Source organism: Acyrthosiphon pisum, chromosome A2, assembly GCF_005508785.2.
Source record: "Acyrthosiphon pisum isolate AL4f chromosome A2, pea_aphid_22Mar2018_4r6ur, whole genome shotgun sequence".
Lineage (NCBI taxonomy): Eukaryota > Metazoa > Arthropoda > Insecta > Hemiptera > Aphididae > Acyrthosiphon > Acyrthosiphon pisum.
In genome coordinates, this window is record NC_042495.1 from 48693092 (window position 1) to 48716816 (window position 23725).

General features: G+C 31.9%; 1 protein-coding gene across 5 annotated transcripts in view; it reads left to right on the plus strand.

Annotated features, from left to right (window-relative positions):
• The first annotated feature begins 382 nt into the window (after positions 1-382).
• Positions 383-23725, plus strand: part of LOC100162918 (polypyrimidine tract-binding protein 2) — a 139003-nt gene continuing 115660 nt past the window's right edge. For 2 of the 5 annotated variants that reach the window (XM_029490329.1, XM_008185291.3), the window contains exons 1-2: positions 383-920; positions 17488-17663. In XM_029490329.1, coding sequence (XP_029346189.1) covers positions 17574-17663 — 90 coding nt within the window. In that variant the 5' untranslated portion in view covers positions 383-920; positions 17488-17573. The remainder of the gene's footprint in view (positions 921-17487; positions 17664-23725) is intronic. The other 3 variants (XM_008185290.3, XM_029490331.1, XM_029490330.1) reach the window with 2 other exon arrangements.

The following is a 23725-nucleotide window of genomic DNA, read 5'->3' on the forward strand; positions in this document are numbered from 1 at the left end:
TTATACCTATACACCGCGAGCGCATACCGCTCTCCCTGTATACACACACACACACACACACACACACACACACCCGTTCGCGCGCGCGCAGGTTTTCATGGTGGCGCACATCTGCCGCTCGGGCCGAACAAGCACGCACGCACGCACACGTAAGCCTCGGCACCAACTCGCGTATAATATACAATAATAATACGTATGTATATAGTACGGTGTATGAAAGGAAAAAAAAATTGTACACACGCACACGCACCGTCCGCACCGCGCACAGAACACGTCACAGCCGTCGTGCGTGGTGGGGGCACGTGGGGTCCGCGGCCGCTGCCACTGCCGGCGACGACTGCGACGACGACGACTACGACGAATTGGTAGGGTGTGCTCTGTGCTGTGGCGTACAATATATACGTGTGCGTCGCTGTGCCCGTCGCCGAGCCGCGTCTGTTGTGTCGGCGATTGCAGCGTGTGTGCGTGTGCGTGTCTATCAGCTCTCCGTGGCCCCGCGTGTCGTCGAATCGTCGCTGCTGCTGCTGCTGCTGCTTGTTCCGCGTCTCCGTGCTTCGCGTCTGTCATCCGAGTCCATAATATATATACTATAATATATAATATCATAGGTGTTTATCAGCCGTTCGAATAAAATATAATATCTTTACCGGTGGGTGTTTCGCGCCATGCCGTAGTGACCGCGAGAGATATCGAGAAAAACGCGCCAAATAAACGAAGAAACGTCCATAACGGCGGGGTGTTCGCTGAAGCTGTATTCGGGTGGGTTTTTCTCTCGCCCCTACACGACCATCGCGATTCGTTAGCGTCCAAACGGAGCCTAAGGCAAAACAAAGCGTCCGTGGCCGTACTTCGTCCATCAGCAGAGCAGTCAGCACTTCGAAATCCATCTGGTCGCTCACCCGATCCGCCGGTGTCAGTAAGTAAGTACACTCCCGTTTTTAATAACGAATCGCAAGACATTTTTACTTACTCTATTCCGTTATCACTACTCTTTTTGGTACCAATTGAAATCCCCCTTTGGCCCTTCTCGTTGAAGCCTGTCGTTATCGTACCTACTTAGAGCACACAACGACATACGACGAAAAAGGGCCGACCAGGAGACTTGAAGGAGTGTACAACGTTGGCAAACGTTGACGGGGTGATTCTGTTTCGCGGTTAGGGGGGGGGGGGGCATCCGATAGATCGCGATCGCCCGTTGACTGTTTTTATTCGATACCCGAGTGCGACGACACCGAACTCGGGCTCGTCTCTTTGTTTTATTTGTGTTATTATGTTCAAACAACAATTGTCGGCGCGCACCGTATAATGCACAATGTAGGGTCCGCGTGACGTACAATGCATGATTGCACATACATATATGTATAATATATATATATATATATATATATATGACATGTATAGAGGAAACGATGCCTAAATAGTAAATAGTGCGAGTAATTTGTAGGTGTATATGACTAGAGCGCCGGTGTTCGTTCGATCTTCGCACCCTTCGGACGGGTGCGATTTTCGTGGTTACGTTTCATATACATGTATCGTGATAGAACAGCATCGTTTACCCAAAAAATCTCCAGAAATATAAACATAACCCGAATAGCTTAAAAACCCGTTCAGACCAATCGGCGACAGAACATTTTTTACCTGCTGGTCGCGGTCGATGTTTGTCTACCGCGTAAATGGTGAATATAATAATAATAATATGTAATATTGTATAGGGCTTTACCCCGCGAGTAAACATCCGGAGCCGAGCGTGAGTGCGTGACACGCAAGTGCGTCGCGCGTACTTGTTGCTGTTATTTTGCGATAACAATAGTTGTTATTCTTATCTCGGTCGATCTCTATAGTATCCAGCTGATAACGCATCCCGTTGTATACGAAAGCTTTACGGCTGCGAAATGAGCACTCGTTCGATAACGTTTCGGAAATCGCGTTCGTCTTAGCCGTGTTTGGACTTCTTGGGTATAATTCATAACGGACGTCGTCGATAGGTCGATTCGACAACAAAGAAAACGACTGTGTTTTTTTGGTAGAGTATTCCGTCTGTTTCTTTCACACAACACCACCCTTCCTTCGTAAATTATTAATATTATTATTATTATTATTATTCGTCGACGGTCGTTATTTTCCATGGGATTTTAAATAACCTCTGCCGCCGACGCCGCCTTCGTTATACTCGGATACGAGACGGGTATTTTAACGGTGCCACTCCCCGTGCATCTCCTGCCATTCCGGTCGGGTACTCGGGCTTATAATAACAATAATATTATATTATCATAATACATGGCTACAATCGAGTCACATCGACTGTTATCGTAAACAACTACTGCCACCGCTGCCGCGCTTGTTGCACCGGGGAAAAGTGCATTTTACGCGTTTCGGTAAAACGTCGGTATATCATGCCCATACTAACGGTCTACTACCGTTTTCGCAATTATATTATAATGATAATATTATACTTTCAACCTACGTTTTGAAAAAAAATAATATTGTATAGGTATTGTGTAAATTATACAAGCAGGTTTTATTATATATTAGTATTACTTTTGATTATAATATAAATAATTGTGTGTCGTCGTATTAGATGTGCCTATAGTTGTCGTCGCCCGTGTCACAAGTGATTCTTTCGCCACTGCCACTGTGATACCCTTAATCGCTGACCTTTCCGTGCGAAACAATATGCACAGAGAAGCAGAGAACGGTATTTCGCAGAGAGTATAACATGCTCGCGGGCAATTTAACAGTCCCGCGCATTGTATTCCACACGCACACACAAACACGTGCGCGCTCGAACACTGAACAGTCGCTAATTAACTACATTTACACACACACACACACACACACACACACATAATATTATACATTATTGTTTATATTATATGTTTTATATGTTACGTGTTTGTGTGTTCGTTGTCGGCCGTTCGTCGCCGTCGGATAGGAAGGGTGTGGGCGAGTATAGATCGTAATTTGTCGAAGCTGCGGCCTTCCGTCCAAAGAGAGGGACAGTGAGTGGGAGAGAGTGACGTTCAAATCGTTTACAATCGCGAATGCAGGGATGTTGTATTGGAAAACCCACGTTGAGCGATTTTCGTTTTCAATCTCCGATAACAATATAAGCATAGTACGGTTCTTGTACGCGTTTTCCTCCCCCCCGCCGACAGAGTATATTATTACAACGACCTGGGCCTCGACGACGGACGTGCCGGCCGTCTAGATTTTTCGTTTTTTCGCTTTCGCGACGACGACGACGACGACGACCGCGATTGATTACGATTCATCGGGATTTGTTATTCCCACCGTTCCCTGCAGCGCCGCCGCAACCTAAGTTCTCACGTAGGTATTAAAATGTTCCCGAGTGTGTAATATCATATTATTATTAACTCGTATATGATATTATATAATATTATATATATAAATATATATTACACCTATATATTTATGGGCAGCTCGAAAAATAATAACACGATCAAGGTTTTTTTCCACTCTCAACTATTCACACAGCATGCGCAAAACGATTTCTTTTGATCGTCCGTTTTCATTACGACGGTGGTAGTACGCCAGCCAGACTACGTTTGTAGTTTCCGCTATTGCCTTTGGACGACTATTTGTTTTGTTTTTTGTACAAGTTTAAAGTATATATATATATATGGTTTATTTTTTATCAGCGTTTCGTTTGTTGCCTTTTTCAGTAATTTAGAACAAACAATAACGTACACAAAAAAAAAACAAACAATAGAAATAATGTTTTAAAAATTTGTTGTGTAACGCCAACACTGCCACAATCTTGCAGTGGTCCGATCGTGTGGTTTTAAATAATTTTGAGTTTGGGACCATTGAATATTTGTGATTTTCTTGTGCACGAAGAGGTTTTCTGTACCTGTAATTGTTTAGTAAAATACATAATGTAATGAGTATGTTTTAAATATTTGAGAATACTAATAATAGAATGTACCTATCATAGGCCATAAAATGTTATATTATACAGACGGTCTAAAATGTTGTAAAAATTATTTTTGGTTTAAATAATGTATAGATTAATATTTTTAGGAGATTATATTAGTTTTCGAGAATTAGAGGTATTCATTTTTTGAATTTCAGTTTTCTGTGATTTTTATTGATTGTTTGTAGCCCATCGCTTTTTTTAGAAAACTATTTGAAGAGTTCAAAAAAGAGATTTGAAAAAGACTCGAATTTATGTCAAATCTCCAATTTATGAAGTGCATGAAACTTATGGAATCAATCTTCTACAAGTTATACTTGGAAAAGTGTGAACGGAGTACGGACGAAATACACTGGACAAAATAATTTATTGTAAAACCATTAGTTTCTTTCGTTAAATGAAAAAAAAAATTATCCTTGCAAATATAATATGACGTGCATCATGATTTATTAGATCTTATGAATTTAAAGAAGATATAAATCCAACCTCAAACAATAAGAATTTATTAATATAAAATAATAATAAAAATGCATTTAGATTCGATAAAAAAAACAAAAATGCGTATAAATAGCGATGAGATTATAATAATATCTGTAGAACGATAACAAATCGCGAATGCTTATATAAGAATACTTAAGTTTAAGCCAGTTGAAGATTTCGTTATCATGGTGCGTATCATTTTTATCCGAGAGTTGCAATAAATCTTACTCGCCGTTACTTTTATTATGATATTATTATATTACAATAAGCATATTCCTAGTAAAAAAAGTGTATAATTCGCCGTATGGAAAATTAGGAATAAGTCATCATATCATACCTATCTATTCAATTATAGTGATATATTATACTCGGTGACTCGACGAAATTGTAAGATTCACTCGACTTCTCACCGTATATATTATAATACTACATAAATGTGTGTATACGTTTCTGTAACACTTTTTTGTTTTTTTTTGTTTTCCGTTTAGGTGAGTACCCACGATACGTCATAGATATTATACATAATGTATATTATACTTACCGTTTATACAAACATATATATCATAGTTTATGACAAAAATTACTAGACGATTTACTTTGAAATTAAGACGGATCTCAGTTGCCAAGTTCTATGTGCAAGTCACATTCATCACTATTCGTTATTCACAAACTTGTAGTCATATACCCGCGTCTGTTCAATTAATTAGTTTATGGGTCACGAGAACTTACCCGTCATCTTATTACTTTCAAGTTATAGTACCTATATGATATAGTGTCTGAAAACGCGGTCTGAAGCACCAAAGTGCTATTTTAAGGTCGGCTAAAATACACACAAATATATTATTATAATATATACTATACTGTAATAATATTATAGTGACGACTATTATACGTGCGCTAGACAAGAGAGCTGCTATCGCAATTTTTTGTCGTTTTTAATGATCAATAGATGCGGCCAGTCCGTAGTAGTAATTACATAGTAATTCATTACAGTCAATCATTACATATTATACATAAAAGTAGGACAGGTGGGTAGTGGGTATTTATGGGCAATAATAAATAAATTGCTGATCGTATTTCGTATGTTTATCTTTTCGTATATCACCGATTGCCGCGCGATGCAAGACCCTCCTCGCATTATAACTCGTTGTGCAGTATATTATGAATTAAAATGATATATAATAACATGTACACTATAATATTATTTAACAGTTCAAAGTTTTAATTTGTTAAATTATATAGGTATAACATAGGTACTGCGCATTTTGGTTTCACGTGTAAATTATACAATCGCTGTAATTTTACCGCCGAAAACGTATTCGCATCTTCCAATTAACAACGAAAACGTACGTAGGTAGGTACATAATAATTGTACGTTTGTCAATGATACCGTAGAGTGGAATATATTATTATGTACACATACAATTCTTTTATTTTTCACCGACGAGCTCTTCTTAATAATTCATCTCGAGTGTGTTGATGGTTTTCTCTCGCGTTCTCATACGTATACGCATCCGCACCACTCGATTTTCCGACAGCTCCATATAGTATTATCGTGCCGGTTTCTAACAATATGACCTATACCTATAATAATGTGTGATGTGCACACACTGCTGCGGTTCACAATATTGTCCGGAAACGTTTTCCTGGCTTTCGTCGCCTTTTCATCGCATATACGCCCTTGTATATTATATATTATATTATATTATACGACATAAATACCGTGTGCATGCACAAACACACAGCCGACCTACCGACCGCCGCCCATTCGGAGAATCCAAAATCGATATGATACCGACTGAAAACCGCAAACCGACGTTAATTAGCGTTATTATTTCGCATACACACCAGTTCGCCTCGGTCTGCCCTATCCGAGTGGAGACCTACCCCTTTTTGCTTCATCCCCTATACAGCGCGTCACTCGAATTACATCACTCTGCAGTGTGTGGAAAATATATCCCAAAAACGGAGCGTGCGTATATTATGTGAATAAAACAATATTGTTTTAAAATCGCTATATTCCCGCAAACGTCTGTGACCACGCGGTATATACCTTTATATTACGCACGGCGTGATGTGGTCGATACCAGTATTATTGTTGTTACAAAAATCATATTATATAACAGCAGCGCTGTGTATAAATTTTAATGATCGGTTGTGACGTTGTCTATGAGGAAACGCTACGGCCCGTCTGATGATTTCGGTCGAATTGTATTAGCCACATACATTTTGGACGTCCAGACAATCGAATAGGTAATAACAAAGCGTGTTCGAAATGTCGATTGTCCAACGCCTATGCTCTCCGCACGAATAGAATTATTTCTGCTGGCTTTAAACTTATAAATCGCGGCTGCAGCCGTATTTCAGCTCTTATAAGATATGTGTTACGTCGTGATATTTTTGGTTTTATGAGTTACTGATTTGGGCTTTATTTCCAACGTGTAATAGACCGATCAGAGATTAATGAGAGCGCAAATCATCTCCGACAGACTGTAGTTACATCGTGGTTTTTGGCTGTATAAGAGTATTAGCCATTGTAATTGATATAGGCATCATTATCTGATTCGATTTTCTTGTAAAATCATCACCGACGGACACATATGCCACGACAACCTTTACAGCGAATTGTTGGAAATTTACAGCTATTTTTTTTTTGGCTGTTATGCTTTTTAAACGAACAACTTTTGGCTATACATTCATATACATATACATATAATTATAATTATAAAGTAAAATTGATTTGAAAAAACTTATAAGTGGCACTTTAAAGTTTAAACTGCACAAAAACCATTATTTTTGCTCTCCTGTAAATTTGTTAAAAAAGCGTGATACATAAAACATAATATTATTTGTGCATTAAATCTTATCAAACCTTTTTTCAATAGTATACCCATACCCTCTTATATCGACGGTATTCTATACTTGTTTTTCGCGGTAGAATTTTATGTTAATGTTTATAATATAATTCTTCACGACCTGTTTCTACATACATCATTTTATTTTTTCTGTCAATCCGGAATACGAACCTATCACATCATGGTTATTAGGTATGTTCAAACAGACTTCGTCGTTTATTGTTGTACATGCAATCGTTAAAACAAATACGATATGGTTGTGCAATTGACTGTTTTTGCAGTAACCAGCTATATAATATACGTTGTTATTATTTTTTTTGCATCGGTATTTTTAAAATGATTTTTTTTATTTATCTTGAGACTGTTTTATTGGTCCGTAGCGTTATTATTTTAACAGTTTTCGATCCTATCGCGTACTGAAATAAATATAAATATATACGTATTTTTTTTTTACGGTTGGCGCATTATTTTTAACGATCCGTCGTCCACCCTCACCCGACACTCGTTGTTGGATCTTAACTTTAAACTCGAGCCAAATACCCATTACGCACACATGGCCCCCTTAGACACGGGTTTCCAGATAAACGGATGTTGACCGCTAGCCAATACCCCGAATGACGTCATATAATGTGTATACTGTATAGTATGTCATTTTAATTGGTCCGGAAATATGATTTATATAATATATATTATAAATTCGTTATACATTTGTGCAAAATCGTATGATAATAAATTAAAATCACGATGTTCGAACATCTTTGTATAATGACGGGTCGCTGCGCGTATCGTATCGTAGCCGGTTGTCACGATTTTGCTCATCACGCCCAAACGATCTTTGTGCCTGGTGCTTTCGGTCTTTGTTCGACGTTATTGTCGTTTCGTAATAATAATAATAATAATTATTATTATTATCAAAATTATAATAATGAGAACTTCTCCAGAGAAAGTTTACATAAAATACTCGTGTCGAAAATTGTACAACACTTTACTGATACACGAGTATCATAAAAATAGTTGTTTACAAAACAATAGTAGGTATATAATATTATATACCTATATATAAAGATATAATGATATAATGTACATGAATATGATGCCAAGCTTGTTTATATTGATCAAAGTTTTGGAATAGACAAGTGGCATCAAACTCTCAAAGTGTATATTAATTTGTATTAATGTATTATATACCTAGTATACCAAAATCAATTGAGATGAATATCACAATATCACATACATAATTATAGTTGTGTGACTTTTATTATATTATGATAATAATTATTTTTAACAACAATTTAATGTATACGTTTTGTGTAATCTATCTTCATAAATATTAATACTATTGATATTTTAGGTACTATTATTACTTCTATAGCTACAGTCTAAGACTAATCAATTTATATGATTGTTATATTGTAAAGTTCAAAATATTCATATTTTGTCTTGTTCAAGATGTAAGTATAATATATATTAATATACATATATTGCCTATTGAAAGTACCTATATTTCATAAAGTAATTTTAAATTTTAAATTAATTTAATTATAATATTATATATTTTATAAATTATTTCATATTGTAAAAACAGTTTATACATTTTTATTTATTATAATAAATCGTAGGTAATAATTATATGCTTAAGAATTCCAAATAAAGAAAGTGGATCGACTTTGCAGCTCAAACTACAATAGTATAGTTACTAAATAATTATTTTATAAGGGAGGAGGGTTACATCTATAAAACGAGGGAGCTAAGAATCAAATTGTTGTATAACTACCTCAGGTATTGTAACATCGAAGTAAACCTTTAGGCAAAAATAAACAATCAAACTTAATGCGTGGAAAAAAAATGTATATAGTTCAATACAAGCATTAAATGTACAAATTATGTTTTGTTATTTTTGTTATTGTGTATTATTGGGTTTCAATCGTTTTTCAAACCTTTTTTAAAAATAAAATTGACGTTTATTGAGATTTAATAGGTACGTTTAATAAACGATTTTTGATCGAAAGTTATTAGTACAACTTACTATTCTCTCAGAAATAATACGAAAAAAACAGAAATTCCTCTGTATTTCTGAGGTGCGTTAATATAAAAACAATTTACTGTTATAAATTATCAAGCAGCATCGCAATTTGTTGTGATTTATGGTGCACAAAGTATTCGATTGCGTACGTGCATGTTTTCAATCTATACTTTTAAAAACAAAGACAATTATTGGTACATCGTACATAATATGATGGAATACATTATGCGTGTACCTTCCCAATATAGTAGCATTATCGAAATATATCATTTAAAAACAAAAAACAGTATTTTTTCATTTACCTGCATTATCTTGACGTCTATTGCCATACAATCATAATAATGATAATAATAATATTATGCTTATTTTGTTGTAACGGCTTCATTGTCTGTTAACTGAGTATAGTAAGACATATCTATTTACCATGTTTCTCGCCGTTCAATGTCACCACTATTATACAGTATACACGTACTATATGTGCCTCTTTAATGGCACATATTTGCTCCCACATGCATTAAAAATTAATGTAATTATTATTTTCTTGTTGTGAATATGTGATTTTTATCTAACACATGTGTTTGGTTAATATATTATATATAGAAAGCTACAATATATAGGTGGTTACTCGCGAAGCTATATTATAAATGTGACAACTGCTGAAGAGTTGGTCGTTTTTTTTTTTACTCAAAGCCATACATTTATAAGAGACAAATACCGTCTATAACGTACCTTTTCCATTTGTCATCGTTTTTGAATACCAGTCATGTATTTTGGATCAGGTGACCGTAACTAAACATCAGATTTATGTACCTATAGGTATCAATACCTAAAGGTGTATATTCTAATAAAATTGAATAAATATAGTGATCACTGAAGTGTAAAATTTGTTCGAGTGAAAAAAAAAATTGCAAATATTATATTTATTTACCATATAGGTTACCTGTAATATATTTCTATATACTTGTTACATTATTATAAGTTATAATATAATGTACGTTAGACATTTCTCATTCTGGGTGTTGTTAATTTTCCTAGAATAATAGAAAATATATAAATATTATTTAGTTTCAAAATTGTATTTGTAAAATTTTTAAATATACCCATAAAGATCATATTTTCAAACGATTGAGTATTTTGTACTACTTAAGGAGTGTCCTGTACTCCTGTAAAGTATACAATTATACAAAATTATGTTTTTTTTTTAAAATGAGAAACCTCCTTTTTATACTATAAATTATTCAGTGGATCATTTTTTTGAAAGTTATGAAGTAACAAAATCAAAATTCGAATGAGTAGTTTTTGAGTTCTTGATCTTTGTGGAGGTACTTAAGAGAATAGTAAGTCCAATGTAAGTTCCTACACTAGAGTATTTCAGGTACAAAAAATACATACGTTGGTTCCTACACGATAAAAAAGGTACATATATTATGTAAGTTCCTACACGGTAAAAACCAGATATGTATGTTAGTTCCTACATGGCGGAAAAGTTTAAATATATATATATGAATCAAAAAAAATAAATATATGATGATTAAAAATATAATAAAAATCGTTATAACGCATTGTCATAAATAAATATAATATAATATGATAATTAAAAAAATATAGTAAAAATCATCGTTATAGTGCATTTTCACAAATAAATATAATATAATATAATGATTAAAAAATATAATAAAAATCGTTATAGTGCATTTTCATAAATAAATATAACATAATATGATGATTAAAAAATATAATAAAAATTGCATAATACGAAATTTTATATTTTATGAGGTTTATTTCTATAACATAAAAACTTAACATAATCGTATTGATTAATTTTGTTCGTTGTATAATCTGAAATTTTTTAATTTATGAAATCTTCATTTACGGCGTATTTTTTTTTTTTTTATTGATTTTTGGTTTTTTGTTACTAATTGTGGTTATGATCGTGTAAATACGTTTATGTTAAATTTTTAAGTTATTGAAATAAACTTCATAAAATATAAAATTTCACATTTTGAGATTTCTATTATACTTTTTAAATTCGTATATTCATATTTAATTGTGTATATACATATTTAACTTTTTCCGTCGTGTAGGAACTAACATACCTATCTGGTTTTTGCCGTCTAGGAACTTGCTATTCCCCCATGTCAGTGGCGAGTTCAATCATTTGAAAATATTGCTTTTAAGAGGACGTGATATATTTTAATTTTAACGCGAGTTATGAGTATTTTAAAATTGTAAATATTTTATACATCTTAAAATACTCATAACTCGCGTTAAAATTAAAATATACTAAAAAGCATATGGGGTTACCTAGATAATAATCTTATCTTTTGAAACACATATTATCAGAATGTCTCAAGTACGAACACGACAGACAAAGGATTGGAATCGACGCGTCACTCGACACCGCACTAGGACCAGAAACCGAGGACAATATCAAGATGTTAGACTTCTTAAAATCAACCAACTTATTCAACTCAATCTAAAAATGTTGTATACTTTCCTTTATTTTATCTCCCTGAACATGTCTTTATAATGTATACACAGTGTAACTAACTTCCCTCCCTATCTACTTCACTGTAACTAATGGCCTTAGATGCCGGGTTGTAAATTATTTACTAGATCAATAAAAAAAAAAAAATAAATCTTATCTTTAGATTTTATAAGAGGTAAATTCACTCTAATTTTTAAATTAACGGAGCTACACGTGTTTTGCTGAGCGTAAAATTTGCTATGTTACGCACTTGTAAGACGGAGACAACACATGTGGGTATCACCTCCTTATAAATACCTATATTTAAATGAATTTATTATCAAAGGAATACACTGGGGTGAGCATGGTTGGTGAAACCCTGTACATCACAAATCGAAATATATAATTTACAATATTTTGTACATCTTAAAAATTGAGTTTAATTATATAAATATGAATGAACCCTCGAGTCTTCATGTCAGATAAATTTTATTTATAAGATTGGTAACATTATCGTTTTCTCTATTTAAAGTCGTGTGAAGTTTTTATTATATAAGTATACACATACTATAGATGTCTCATTCAAGTCTTGTGTGTAATTAAAATTAGTGAGGTTTATTTAATTATGGCCCATTTTTATTCCTCGAAACACTTGAGTTGTTATGGTGTCAAACTTTGTTTTTAGCAGGTTACACATTTATAGAAACCTCTACTCCTTTGTAGATCAGACCCTTAAGGGTTTGCGTCCCCTTTATAGTTTGTCATCAACTAATTAATATTACATTTTTGCCGTGCTGAGATACCCTGCACTTAAACTGAAAACGTGGTCAGTTGTTTACGCTGAAAGGTTCGGTCACTGCATATTATATATGAATCTGAATCCTCTTCAAAAATAATGACTCTCACATATTTTTAACTTGAATCATAATATAATAAGCTGGACTTTTAAATAATATACTACAATATTGGCTTTGTTATAATACTTATAAGTGGATGCGATTGTATTAAATAATAAATATCAATAAATTATTAGTTATAATTACGACAGGAGTATGACGTTTGGAAATAACTGCCATATTTTTAGTCGATACTATACTTTTATATTTTATTATCGTGTGAAATATTGAAAAGACCAATTAGATTTCTTAATCTTGCAAAAGTGATTTTAGTTAAATCTTATGGGTTATTTGTTAATTATTGTTGTAGACATTTATAGTTGTTAAATAAGGAACTTATTGTTATTCATGAATATTCGAGAACTTAATTCAGGCGTTAAGAAATCCTTGGGGACTATTTGAACTAGTGATAGCTGCTGCAGCTTCAAAAGTGAACTAAAAACAATCCTTGAGTTTCAAATGAATATTATATTTTGCACGAACTGAAAATGTCATTTATTTTTTAAAAAAACAATCACAAATCCGACGAGGGTCGTGAAGAGTTTCACACTAAAATTGTGAAAATACAGTACTTTAGATATGGCTGTCATTTTTTTGCCGATGTATTTATATATTCAAAACTTTCGTTTTAAAAAAAAAACACTTCAGTAAAGGGTGTTGAATTTAATTACGACAAAACAATCAGGCGAAAAGAAAAACGATAAAATTATTAAAAAGACAATAAACAATGTATACCCTACACAACTAACAACTAAGAAGTGTAATAATAATGAGACAATAAAACGGATTTTACTCGCCTACTATATCGGTACCGACCAATTCAAACGATGATTCGAATATTAGAATATACATACCTCACCTGTGTAAAAGATATATGTTAAGCAATTTCTTGACAGAGTTTCTCTAATATTTTATATTTATTGTGTACACACAATGACGTATATAGTTTGTAAATGTTTGAAACAGACTTCCAAATGTGCACTGCATGTATACTGGTTTTATAATGTCTACATAAGTTTTGCCGCTGAAAAGCATTACCAAATATAATATATTATGTAGCTTATATACATTATGTATCTTTTATTCACAAACACAAATTTATACCACCTACCTATATTATTCTTAAACACATCGTGTATTCGCTTTGTACAATTTAACAAAAACATCAAGTGCCAGTAAATAATAGTAATCGATAAAAAAGACAAAGGGAAATGAAAAATATGAAAAAATGGAGTAATTAAGAAACATTTATTAAAAATCATTGATAAAAATAGGTATTTATTTTTTATTTATTACTTAATAATATGTTTAGAAAGTTTCAACATATTACATGTTCTTACAAGTTTGATAATTGTTTACACACACATATATATATATATAATTGGCTAATTCTTATTTGGTGTGATAATAATAATTATTGAATATTATAGTCAAAATAGATACAATTTTAATAAATATAAAAATATTTCTATGCATTATTGTTTATTATTTCATTTCCATTTTTTGTAATGCTTTTATTTTGTTTAAATGAAATACAATATAATAGGTATAATGTAGAGTAAAATAAGTACTTATTCATAGTTTTTTTAATTCTTTATCTTTACTTATGTTATATCATAAGTTATATGTGAATATTTTACTGAACAAAATATGTAGTCTGTTGACAGTCATTTAAGTGTTCATTTTTAATTCTAATTGGCGGTGGAGAGGTAGTTTCTGAAAGATTCACTTATATTGCAAAGTACAAGGGTAAAAATTATTTAACTTTAATAATATGTTCTACAAAAAATATAACTAATTGTTCAGAAGTAGGTACTAAGCTAGGTCTAGTATTTTGAAAACTGACCATTTCATGACAACGGAACATGTTTAAACATACTTTAGTCTTTAATATATTTTGTTATTTTTTCTTTTATCGTTTTCTCTTATTCTTTATCTCTTTGATATTTGTGGTTTGTTTATTTTTTCCTTGGCTCTTCCGGGATTCGTTAATTACGTAAGCCACGTTATTTATCCTGTGTGGCATTAAATATATTTTACTTTTTTAAATTAGCAATCGAAAATCAACCGATACCCAATGAGCCACTTCAGTAATTAAAAGGTAAACATTATGTGCAATCCCTCGTATTTAATTTTCTCGTGGAAAAATTATATACATTCACTTTTTATACATTGTAGTATACTACGTTATAACGTCATATTTATAATAAAGTTATAATTACGATTATAAATAATAAATAAATTAAAAGTAATTATAAATTATAGTTTAATAAAAATAAGTTTAAATAACATTATACTAATTTTAAAATATCGTATACTACCAACTGTCGTATGCTATCAATTGCCGTACACTATCAATTATTGCACAATCCATGGACTATAATCTATTGTCACGCTATCAATTTACTATCTTTTGATGGTACACCGCGGATGATGCAGTTATTTCATATTTTATTATTTTACCTTTTACCTCTTACTTGAACAATAATAATTAAAACAATAGAATTGTAATGATTTTGGTTTGAGTTATATAACGTCATAACGGCAATAACAATGTGTACCTATTTTCTTTTTGTAATTCGATTGTATTTCGGCTAAATCTTTATAGTTTATACTTTATACGTATCTTTCAATTTATTTTTTCTATAACATATGCCGTATGTTGGGAATGTTATGACAAATGACCCATTATTTTGGTGAGTGTTTATAAACAGTATAGTGTTTACAATAATAATGGTTTACTGTAATAATAATATAAAGCCTTACTATGTGGATATTCTTCACATCATAATGCGCGCAGCGGTCGGGCCGGAAGCCGGAAGCCGATGATTATTTTTAATTTTTATTTATTCCGTGGATTTCGTATATAATACATGCGATACACGGAACTACCTTTTCATAAATACCTAGTTAATTGTTCGTTTTTATTTATTTTCGTTGGACACGCATCCCTAAGTAGGCTGTTTTTTAAAAACACGTATTATATCTATTATAATATATTCCTGGGCATATTTTTCCATGTTGACTTATGTTAGAACACCAACGAGAGATTTTCGCATAAAAGTCTTAGGAAAGAAAAATAAAAGGATATTATACGATGGGAAATTGCCGGTATTAGTTTTTTGTGGCACCTAAGTGCGCGGTGCTACAAGTAGTCTGTTCGGGGGAACAGAAAATAACAATAATAATAATAATAATAATAATAATAATAATAATAATAATGATAATAATATTCGTTCTCACGGGAACAGGTGATTTCCAGACGCGTTCGAAAAAAGGGGATGTGGGTCGGTTCTTTTTTTTTTTACAGGTATACATTCTTTCGATGTGTACATTATTATTACCGTGTTCAGCGCGATGGTTTTGGGGGTGTCTGGGAAGGCCATAAAAAAAACCACATTCCCAGTACACCACGTATACGTATATTATACACTCACATAATAATATAAACTGCCCGAAGCGGGTATATTTTGTTTTACAAATCTTTCAGACGTTCCGGAGTGATATATTATTATAATTATAATTCTTAGGATGAGAGAGAAACGCTGTATGACGTTTTTCGATTGTTTAGGTCACGATCTTCCGTATATTTTTCGAAAATGTGTTAATATACCTCGTCAATGCGAAAAAAAATGACGTCCATTGTTCTAACAATGTGCCGAGGAATTTTAATTGCATTTCTTTTCACACGTCAAAATACATTTCTAATGATTTTTTCGATGCCCTCTTGTTGTATATAACGGCTACGTAAATATCGAGTTTATAATTTATATTATAGTTTTCTTATATAATACGATTTATACGTGGGATTAGGTTCACTTGTAGTAATTAAATTAGTAACGAAATAAATATCGTTAGAACTCTACAACAGTTGTAGATACCACGTCCGACGTCGATAATCTTAAAAACATCCAAGTTTATATTTTTCGAAAATGACGTTTTCAAAATATGTCTGTTCGTTTTTACGTAGAATTCGTATGTTTTTCGTTTTTCAAAAAAATATGGGTGCGGTGAATATAAAATGAACCATCCGAAAACGCGGCCCAGCGTTTATTCTATAGGTATAATGTATATATATATACAAATGTTGACGAATTTATGGTGTGTTCTCCTCCGGGCTTGGCGTACGAGATCCCGACCATAAAATATTCACATAAAATACCAAAATCCTACGTGAGTATATATGTATATTGTATGTGTTTAAAGTATAAACACGCTCCGCTTGGCAACCCCTGGACGACGATTTCCATTTTAGTGAGCGTGTACCATCAAAATATAATATAATTTTTACATACGCTTCTAAATATAATAGTACGTCCGTTGAATTTCCCACCACCGCGGCCGCCTCGTGTTTTATTTTTTTAATATCAGTGGTCATGTATTGTTTTCGTTACGTGGTATGTTATACACAAGACGTATCGATTGTGTAGGTAGTCGATCTGAACAGCGGCGTATTATTATAGTGTACAGAACTCGCGTGATACGATTATATGACGCGTGTATGCAGTGTTAATAAATGAGGCAAACACGCAAATGATATTGTGTTAATCGTTCGAGAAAAGGCGTGTAATCGTGATCAATTTTGGAACAAAAATCTGAGCTTATATTATAATATTATATTCGCCAAGCCGCGTTTCTGCACCATAACAATTCATCATCGTTTATTCGTAAAATGCTGCGACGTCCGCGCGATCTCGTTCCCTCGCGTCTGTTCTGTCTTGACAAAAACGGGCGACCATAATAATATATAATGTTGTGTGCATTACCTGTATATAATACGATATGATTACATGATATAATTATATACTAATAATGTGCACTAATTGTTACAGGTATATTGCAGAAATAGATATTGATCATCGTGCCTACTCCGATACCTCTCGGGCGCCATCTGTGTCGCGGCCATCACGTGACCGCGATGAAGTATCCGGTGTTTTCTGAAGACACTACGACGAATCAGCACATCGACGACAGCCTACAACTGTTTTCGTTCAAGCGTCGCTATCAGGTACCCTTCTTCCCCCCTATCCGTTCAGTGTACCATGTTTATGTGACCGTGTGTGGTCGAAATTCCAAACTCTGCCAAAGTCGTCGACATAGGTATATATTAATATGTTATGTAAATGTGTATAAATTGTGAGTGCCGGAGATCGGCGGTGTCTACAGCAGGCTATCCCCCGGCGAAGCGTTAATAAAATATAAACACGTCAAACACAATATAATAATATTCTCTATTTTCGAACCGTGAAAAATTTGCATGTGCCACACTAGTGCAGGTTGTCGGAGGTGTTTCAAAGGTATATGGTGCGTTAAGAATTCTTATATTTTTAAAACTATACCTACGACGAGTTCACGTAATAAGAACTATACCCTCAAGCCCGCGTGCTTGAAATTATTGTTATATCACTTTGGACGATAATCTCTAGTATCTATGCTGCTGCCATCGGCTACGAGTGGAAAATATGTTTAGGTTTCACGATACACGTTGAAGTATATCGATGTTAATGTCGTAGTAGATAAGTGTTAATAGGTACATTGAATTTAATAATTTCGAAATAAGTCGTAGCGATATTGTACACTTACAAAATAATAGTTGCATATTATTAGAACACGCGTAAGCTATATCGGTCGTAAATATCTCGACTGATTATAGTAATATAGGTATATATTATAATTTATAGTGTTATATGTTTTTTAGTCATCAAGTCGAAATTTCATCAAGTGAATTGACATATCATCACGTTTCTATAAAAACTTTCCATATAGATTAAAAAATTATGGACACTAAAATATCACTCTATATTACTTTGAAGACATGTGTATAATATTATCTCTAGTATATTATATTATATTACACACTGCAGTTGTCGGGTATTATTTACAATATTTTCATGTTATTCCTACGTCCTACCGCAACTATTATTTTATAAAATGTCGCTTATACTTTATTTTATATACCATGTAAAACCAGACTGCAGTAGAAATGACATAATGTGACATCGACGGGACCCCATATTTCGGTTGTACAAAAACATACACAAAAGTCAAAAACCGTAGATAATTCAACGGGGCTTTAAGGTCTTGAGCGTATTAACCGACATGACATGTTAGCCGATGAGAGTACTAAACAATTTCAACTGCGTACTTGAAAATGTTGTAATTAAATTTTTGTGAGTTGCGATTTCATTTAGCTCTTGGTGCTTTATTTTGATGTTCTATGAAGCTATTGTAATAGAAATTGTGAGTTTATAATATAATATAATATAAGAAATGTTTTTCTCCCTGTGATTTGTGTTCATAGTTGCGCACCGTTGACGAACCAGAAGCGTCTATTGTTGTCTGTGTTCTTGTTATTTTTTCTCCCGTTGAAATCTACAACACAATTACTTACTAATTCAAAAAATAATTTACTCATTAAAAACGTAATTGTTTATACGAATGAGATTTTTTTTAAAACTATGTTTGATGACAGTCACGGTTAAAAAATGTTATTGTATGTTATTTTGAATGAGGTACCATTTATTTAATCGTTCTGTAGCTAATTTATAACTTAAAAAATACATCGCAGGTATATATATAACTCATGTATTATAAGATTTTACGGTTTTGATCCTGATAATCTAGACGGTAAATTGCACGTGATGTGTTGTGACTTGTGACATTTCATTTGAAAGCTATTATGGTCTATAATGGCGCTAAGTTCGGCTATATTATATATTATTTTATAGGTTTATTACGTATAGAAAGTAAAATTATCAAAATTAAATTTTAATATACATGATTTATCTCTCATTATTAGTAATTGTATATTACTTATATAGGTTATTTGAATGAAAATCGTTGAAATATTTTGATTCCAAAATTCGGGGTAGGTACATTTTTGCCAACTGTTTGTTACCTACCGCAGAAGTTGGTTTTCATTGTTTTTCGTACACTGATTTTAACATTTCAGATTGTGGTTAAGGCTCCTTCGATTAATTTGTAATTTGTGTTATAGGTAATATAATATAATAATGCTGTGGTCGGGTCGTCGGGATGCGCTACATTAACGACAGCCGCGTGGTTTGTTTGTACTTCTTTTACGAGATGGATACTTTTATTTTTGTTTTGCTGTTTAACTTGCATATATTATTACATCGAAGTTTTCACCGTTTTATCTCGTTTTTTTTTGTTGAAACATGAGGTGATCATTCATATATTATGATTAATGTGGGAGTTGGGAAAAGTCATTCCCGCCGGTATATATAATAATATATAAGCTGTAAAACGCTATGGGTAATTTTTATATAACCAACTACAAATTTCGTCCTACGGTCCATTATTATTATGGTTTGAATACTACGCAGGGTGTCAGGAAAATTAAAAAAAAAATCGGTCGTGTATATACTATAATATATGTATAGTTTCTATATATTATGCACGTATACTTTATAATAATTTCATATTTGTAAGTTTCGCAATTGAATACTCAATTGAAAATCTAGTTGAAAATTCCAATTCGGCTTGAATACTGATCATACTCGAATAAAGACTTAACTTTTTACTATTATTTTAGGCATATTATATATATATTTATATTATAACCTATATATAGAGAATATATTATCTGCAAATGAATTGTTTCAAATTTCAGACGTATCAATTATAGCAGCTGTTATAGTTTATAAACTACCTATCTAGATAATTTTACTCTATAGGCTTACATAAAATTGTTATATTTTTGCTGTGTAGACTTTATAGTTGTTCGACCGAGTCTATAATATGTTTTATTTTCCGAGTGGTTTTATTTCGTTCTTTTTATAACTTCATTGGTAATTAATAATTAGTTTTATGTTACAGTGTTGTTAAAGTTTTTATTATTAAAGACTACATATATATTGTGTAGTGCGCACAGTTGTTTGAACAAAATAAACATATACAAAATTTAAAGAAAAACGTATTTTTATAAACGTTTTATTTTGTAAAACAATTTAGTTTAGTTTTAACTTTATGCATTTTTAACCTTCCTGAAAAAAGGTAGAAATATCAACTTTTCAAATTTAAATGGGATTCCTATTTTTGATTCATGTAAAATGTAAAGTTTTTCTATACTGAATTATGATGATTGTATTATAATATAGTATTAGGTTTATATAAATATATATCTTATATTAACAGGACCTTTCTTAGATAAAATACATAAATAAAAAATAATTTAAAAGTACAGAAAAAAATCAAAAAATGTATATAATGATCATAATAGGTATGAAATTTAATTGTATCTATTATAAACTATTTATAGTAAATAATACAAAAATGAAAATTTACCGACCGAGGTGTGTCCTAAAATATTTATTAAAAAAATATACCCATTTTAATAATAAGTCTATGATTTAAGTAACAACTATAAATCACGGTTATATTTTATTGGATTATATTAGATATAAATTTGCATTAATTTACGTTGTATGATTAATTTTGAAAAGTATCATGTCTTTTTTAGTGTACGCTAATTTTGTTTATTTTCTCTAAGTTAAATTAAAATCATATATCTTTTACTTATTTACATGATCACTGAAGCGCGTGACTCCTCATTTTGTTTGTTTAAACGTTTTGATAACACTGGCAATTACATATAAATGATAATATTATTACCAAGGAAAAAATGGGTCTTATTTCAATAACTTTTTGAAAAAAAAACATAATTAAATTAATTAAAAAAAGTATAAAGCTACACTGTATATAGGTACTATATGACGTGCACATTGTACGCAATGAGATTAATACGTCATGAATTTGTTTAGGAACGATGATGCGCGTTTTTGACAGAGATCCTGGAAAACTTTTTCCCGCAGGCACTAGTCATTGTAATAACCCGCTAGGAAAACCGTAAGAATCTAATTTAATATCATTTTCGTCTCGTTTTTAACATTTCCCCCCCGTTGGTCCAGCTTGCTGTGCTGTAGTTTATTCATGGCACAAGTAGCATAACTCGTAAAACCAACAGTAATAATATAATAATCGTAAAAATAATGTAAAAAAAAAAAAATCCCCTGACGGACTTTTGCGTGAACCATTTTTTCATCGTATTCTCGCACATTTAAAACCCCTAAATCCTATAAAAAAGTTTTTATTTCGATATTAATAATGAAAATTGATTATAAAATAAATCGGAAACTGTATCCTCGGGAAACTATAATATAACGTCGTAATATACGCGTACCTATATATACGGTTTATATCATTTTTCTTTTACGGTTGAATTCAAACTACTTCCCGGTGTACGCTGTGGTCCATTATGGCTTAATTTTCAAAGATGTTGATATTGGTATTTTTTTTTGTATTTCGTTCAAGGGAAAATTTGTATTTTACTTATGTGCAGTATACTGTATACCGGTTGTTTACCGGTCATTACTTTTTCATTTATTACATATAATAATATCTGTATATAATATGTATGTAGAAATAACGATTGCTTCTGTTTTCATTATTTCGAACGATGACTGATTACGATGCTTTCTCATCATAAAAATTCACAAATCTTAACGCAACAATACAATTTTTTGTTCTAATTTTATACGGCACAATCTATATAATAACCTATGTACGTATTTAACGTACTTAATGTATTACAAAAACCATTACATGTCTATAATATGCGCGTACACGTATAATGTATATATATTTGAGTAATTGCCGTGATATTGTAGTTAGAAAGTATAACGGCAATTGTTTGATGTCGATTTAACTTTAATTTGCTAGTAATACATAGTAGCCATACCTATACTTGAGATCTGCATTTGTATTGACAATATATAATATACAAACTACAGAGTTGTGTCCTTTTAATCGTTTGTCACAGTTCCTAAGTTTTTATTTTAATTAAATTATCGAAATATATCACAGTATTATTTATTATATGATTAAATATGATAAAAAAAAGAATATGAGGAGCATTCTAACTTCCACGATTAAGCCATAATAAAATTACAAGTTTACCATTAAAATAATATTTATCTTTTAAGGTAAATAGTGTCTTTGCCTAATGTTTTCCAGTGGAGTTTCGTATTTTGTAATACTTATTATTAAAATCTATATTATACTATTATTGCTGGGACACGCATATTATGGTGCAACAATGACAATCAGAAGAAAACGTAAACTTTAAATAGAATTATAAAGTTTCATAGAAATTCTCACTAAATGCAGTTTTTCAGTTTCCTAGGTAAATGCGACAGGGGAACAAAAACTATAGGTACTAACTTTTCTTTTTTTGAACAAACAATTCCATAGCATATTTCTAGTTTACCGTCGACCTTTGTTGTAGGAACCCCAGCTAAGAATTTTAAGTCTTTTGTAAACTGTTCGTGTACAATTTTTTATTTTGACTGCAGCATTAGTATAGTAGCGATAGATATTATATATAAGCTCGGTTTTTGTTTCTTTAGGCCGAGACATTTTTTCCTTATACTCGTCGTGCAACGGAGTACAATGTGTATATAGTAACTTACTGTAAGGCGCCGCTGAGACGACAATGTATACACATATATAGTAACATGTACGCATTTTATATTAAAAAAAAAAAAAAAAAAAACCTTTCGGATATTACGTTCTTTGTTTTATGGTCTACGAGACTAAACTGACGATATAACAAAATATACAATATATATTATATTATTATATATTTTATCATGTGTCTCGTTTTAATTTCGACCCGTGAGCAAAATGTATTTATATCTTCGTGTAGAGCTATCAGTATCGTAGGATAGCTGCAGCTAGGTAGTTGATTTATACGAGTAAATAATTAATGCATATGTTTGATTTTCCTTCAGAATTCTAAACTGTTGTATATAGGTAGACATATTATACCTAGTAGTGGTAATCAAGACTGTAGATTTAATGCACCAAAAAACTGTTGTTAAAATATATGCAAAAGCACGCACTTCAAAATTCTAAAAATGCAAAACTGCGTAAAATTATTTTTTTTTTAAATATTATCAAATAAAAAAAAATTATCTTGAATTAATATTTGTCAAGATTACGTTTGTTATTATTCCCATTTAAAATGTCAAAGTATTGCTCTGTGTTTAA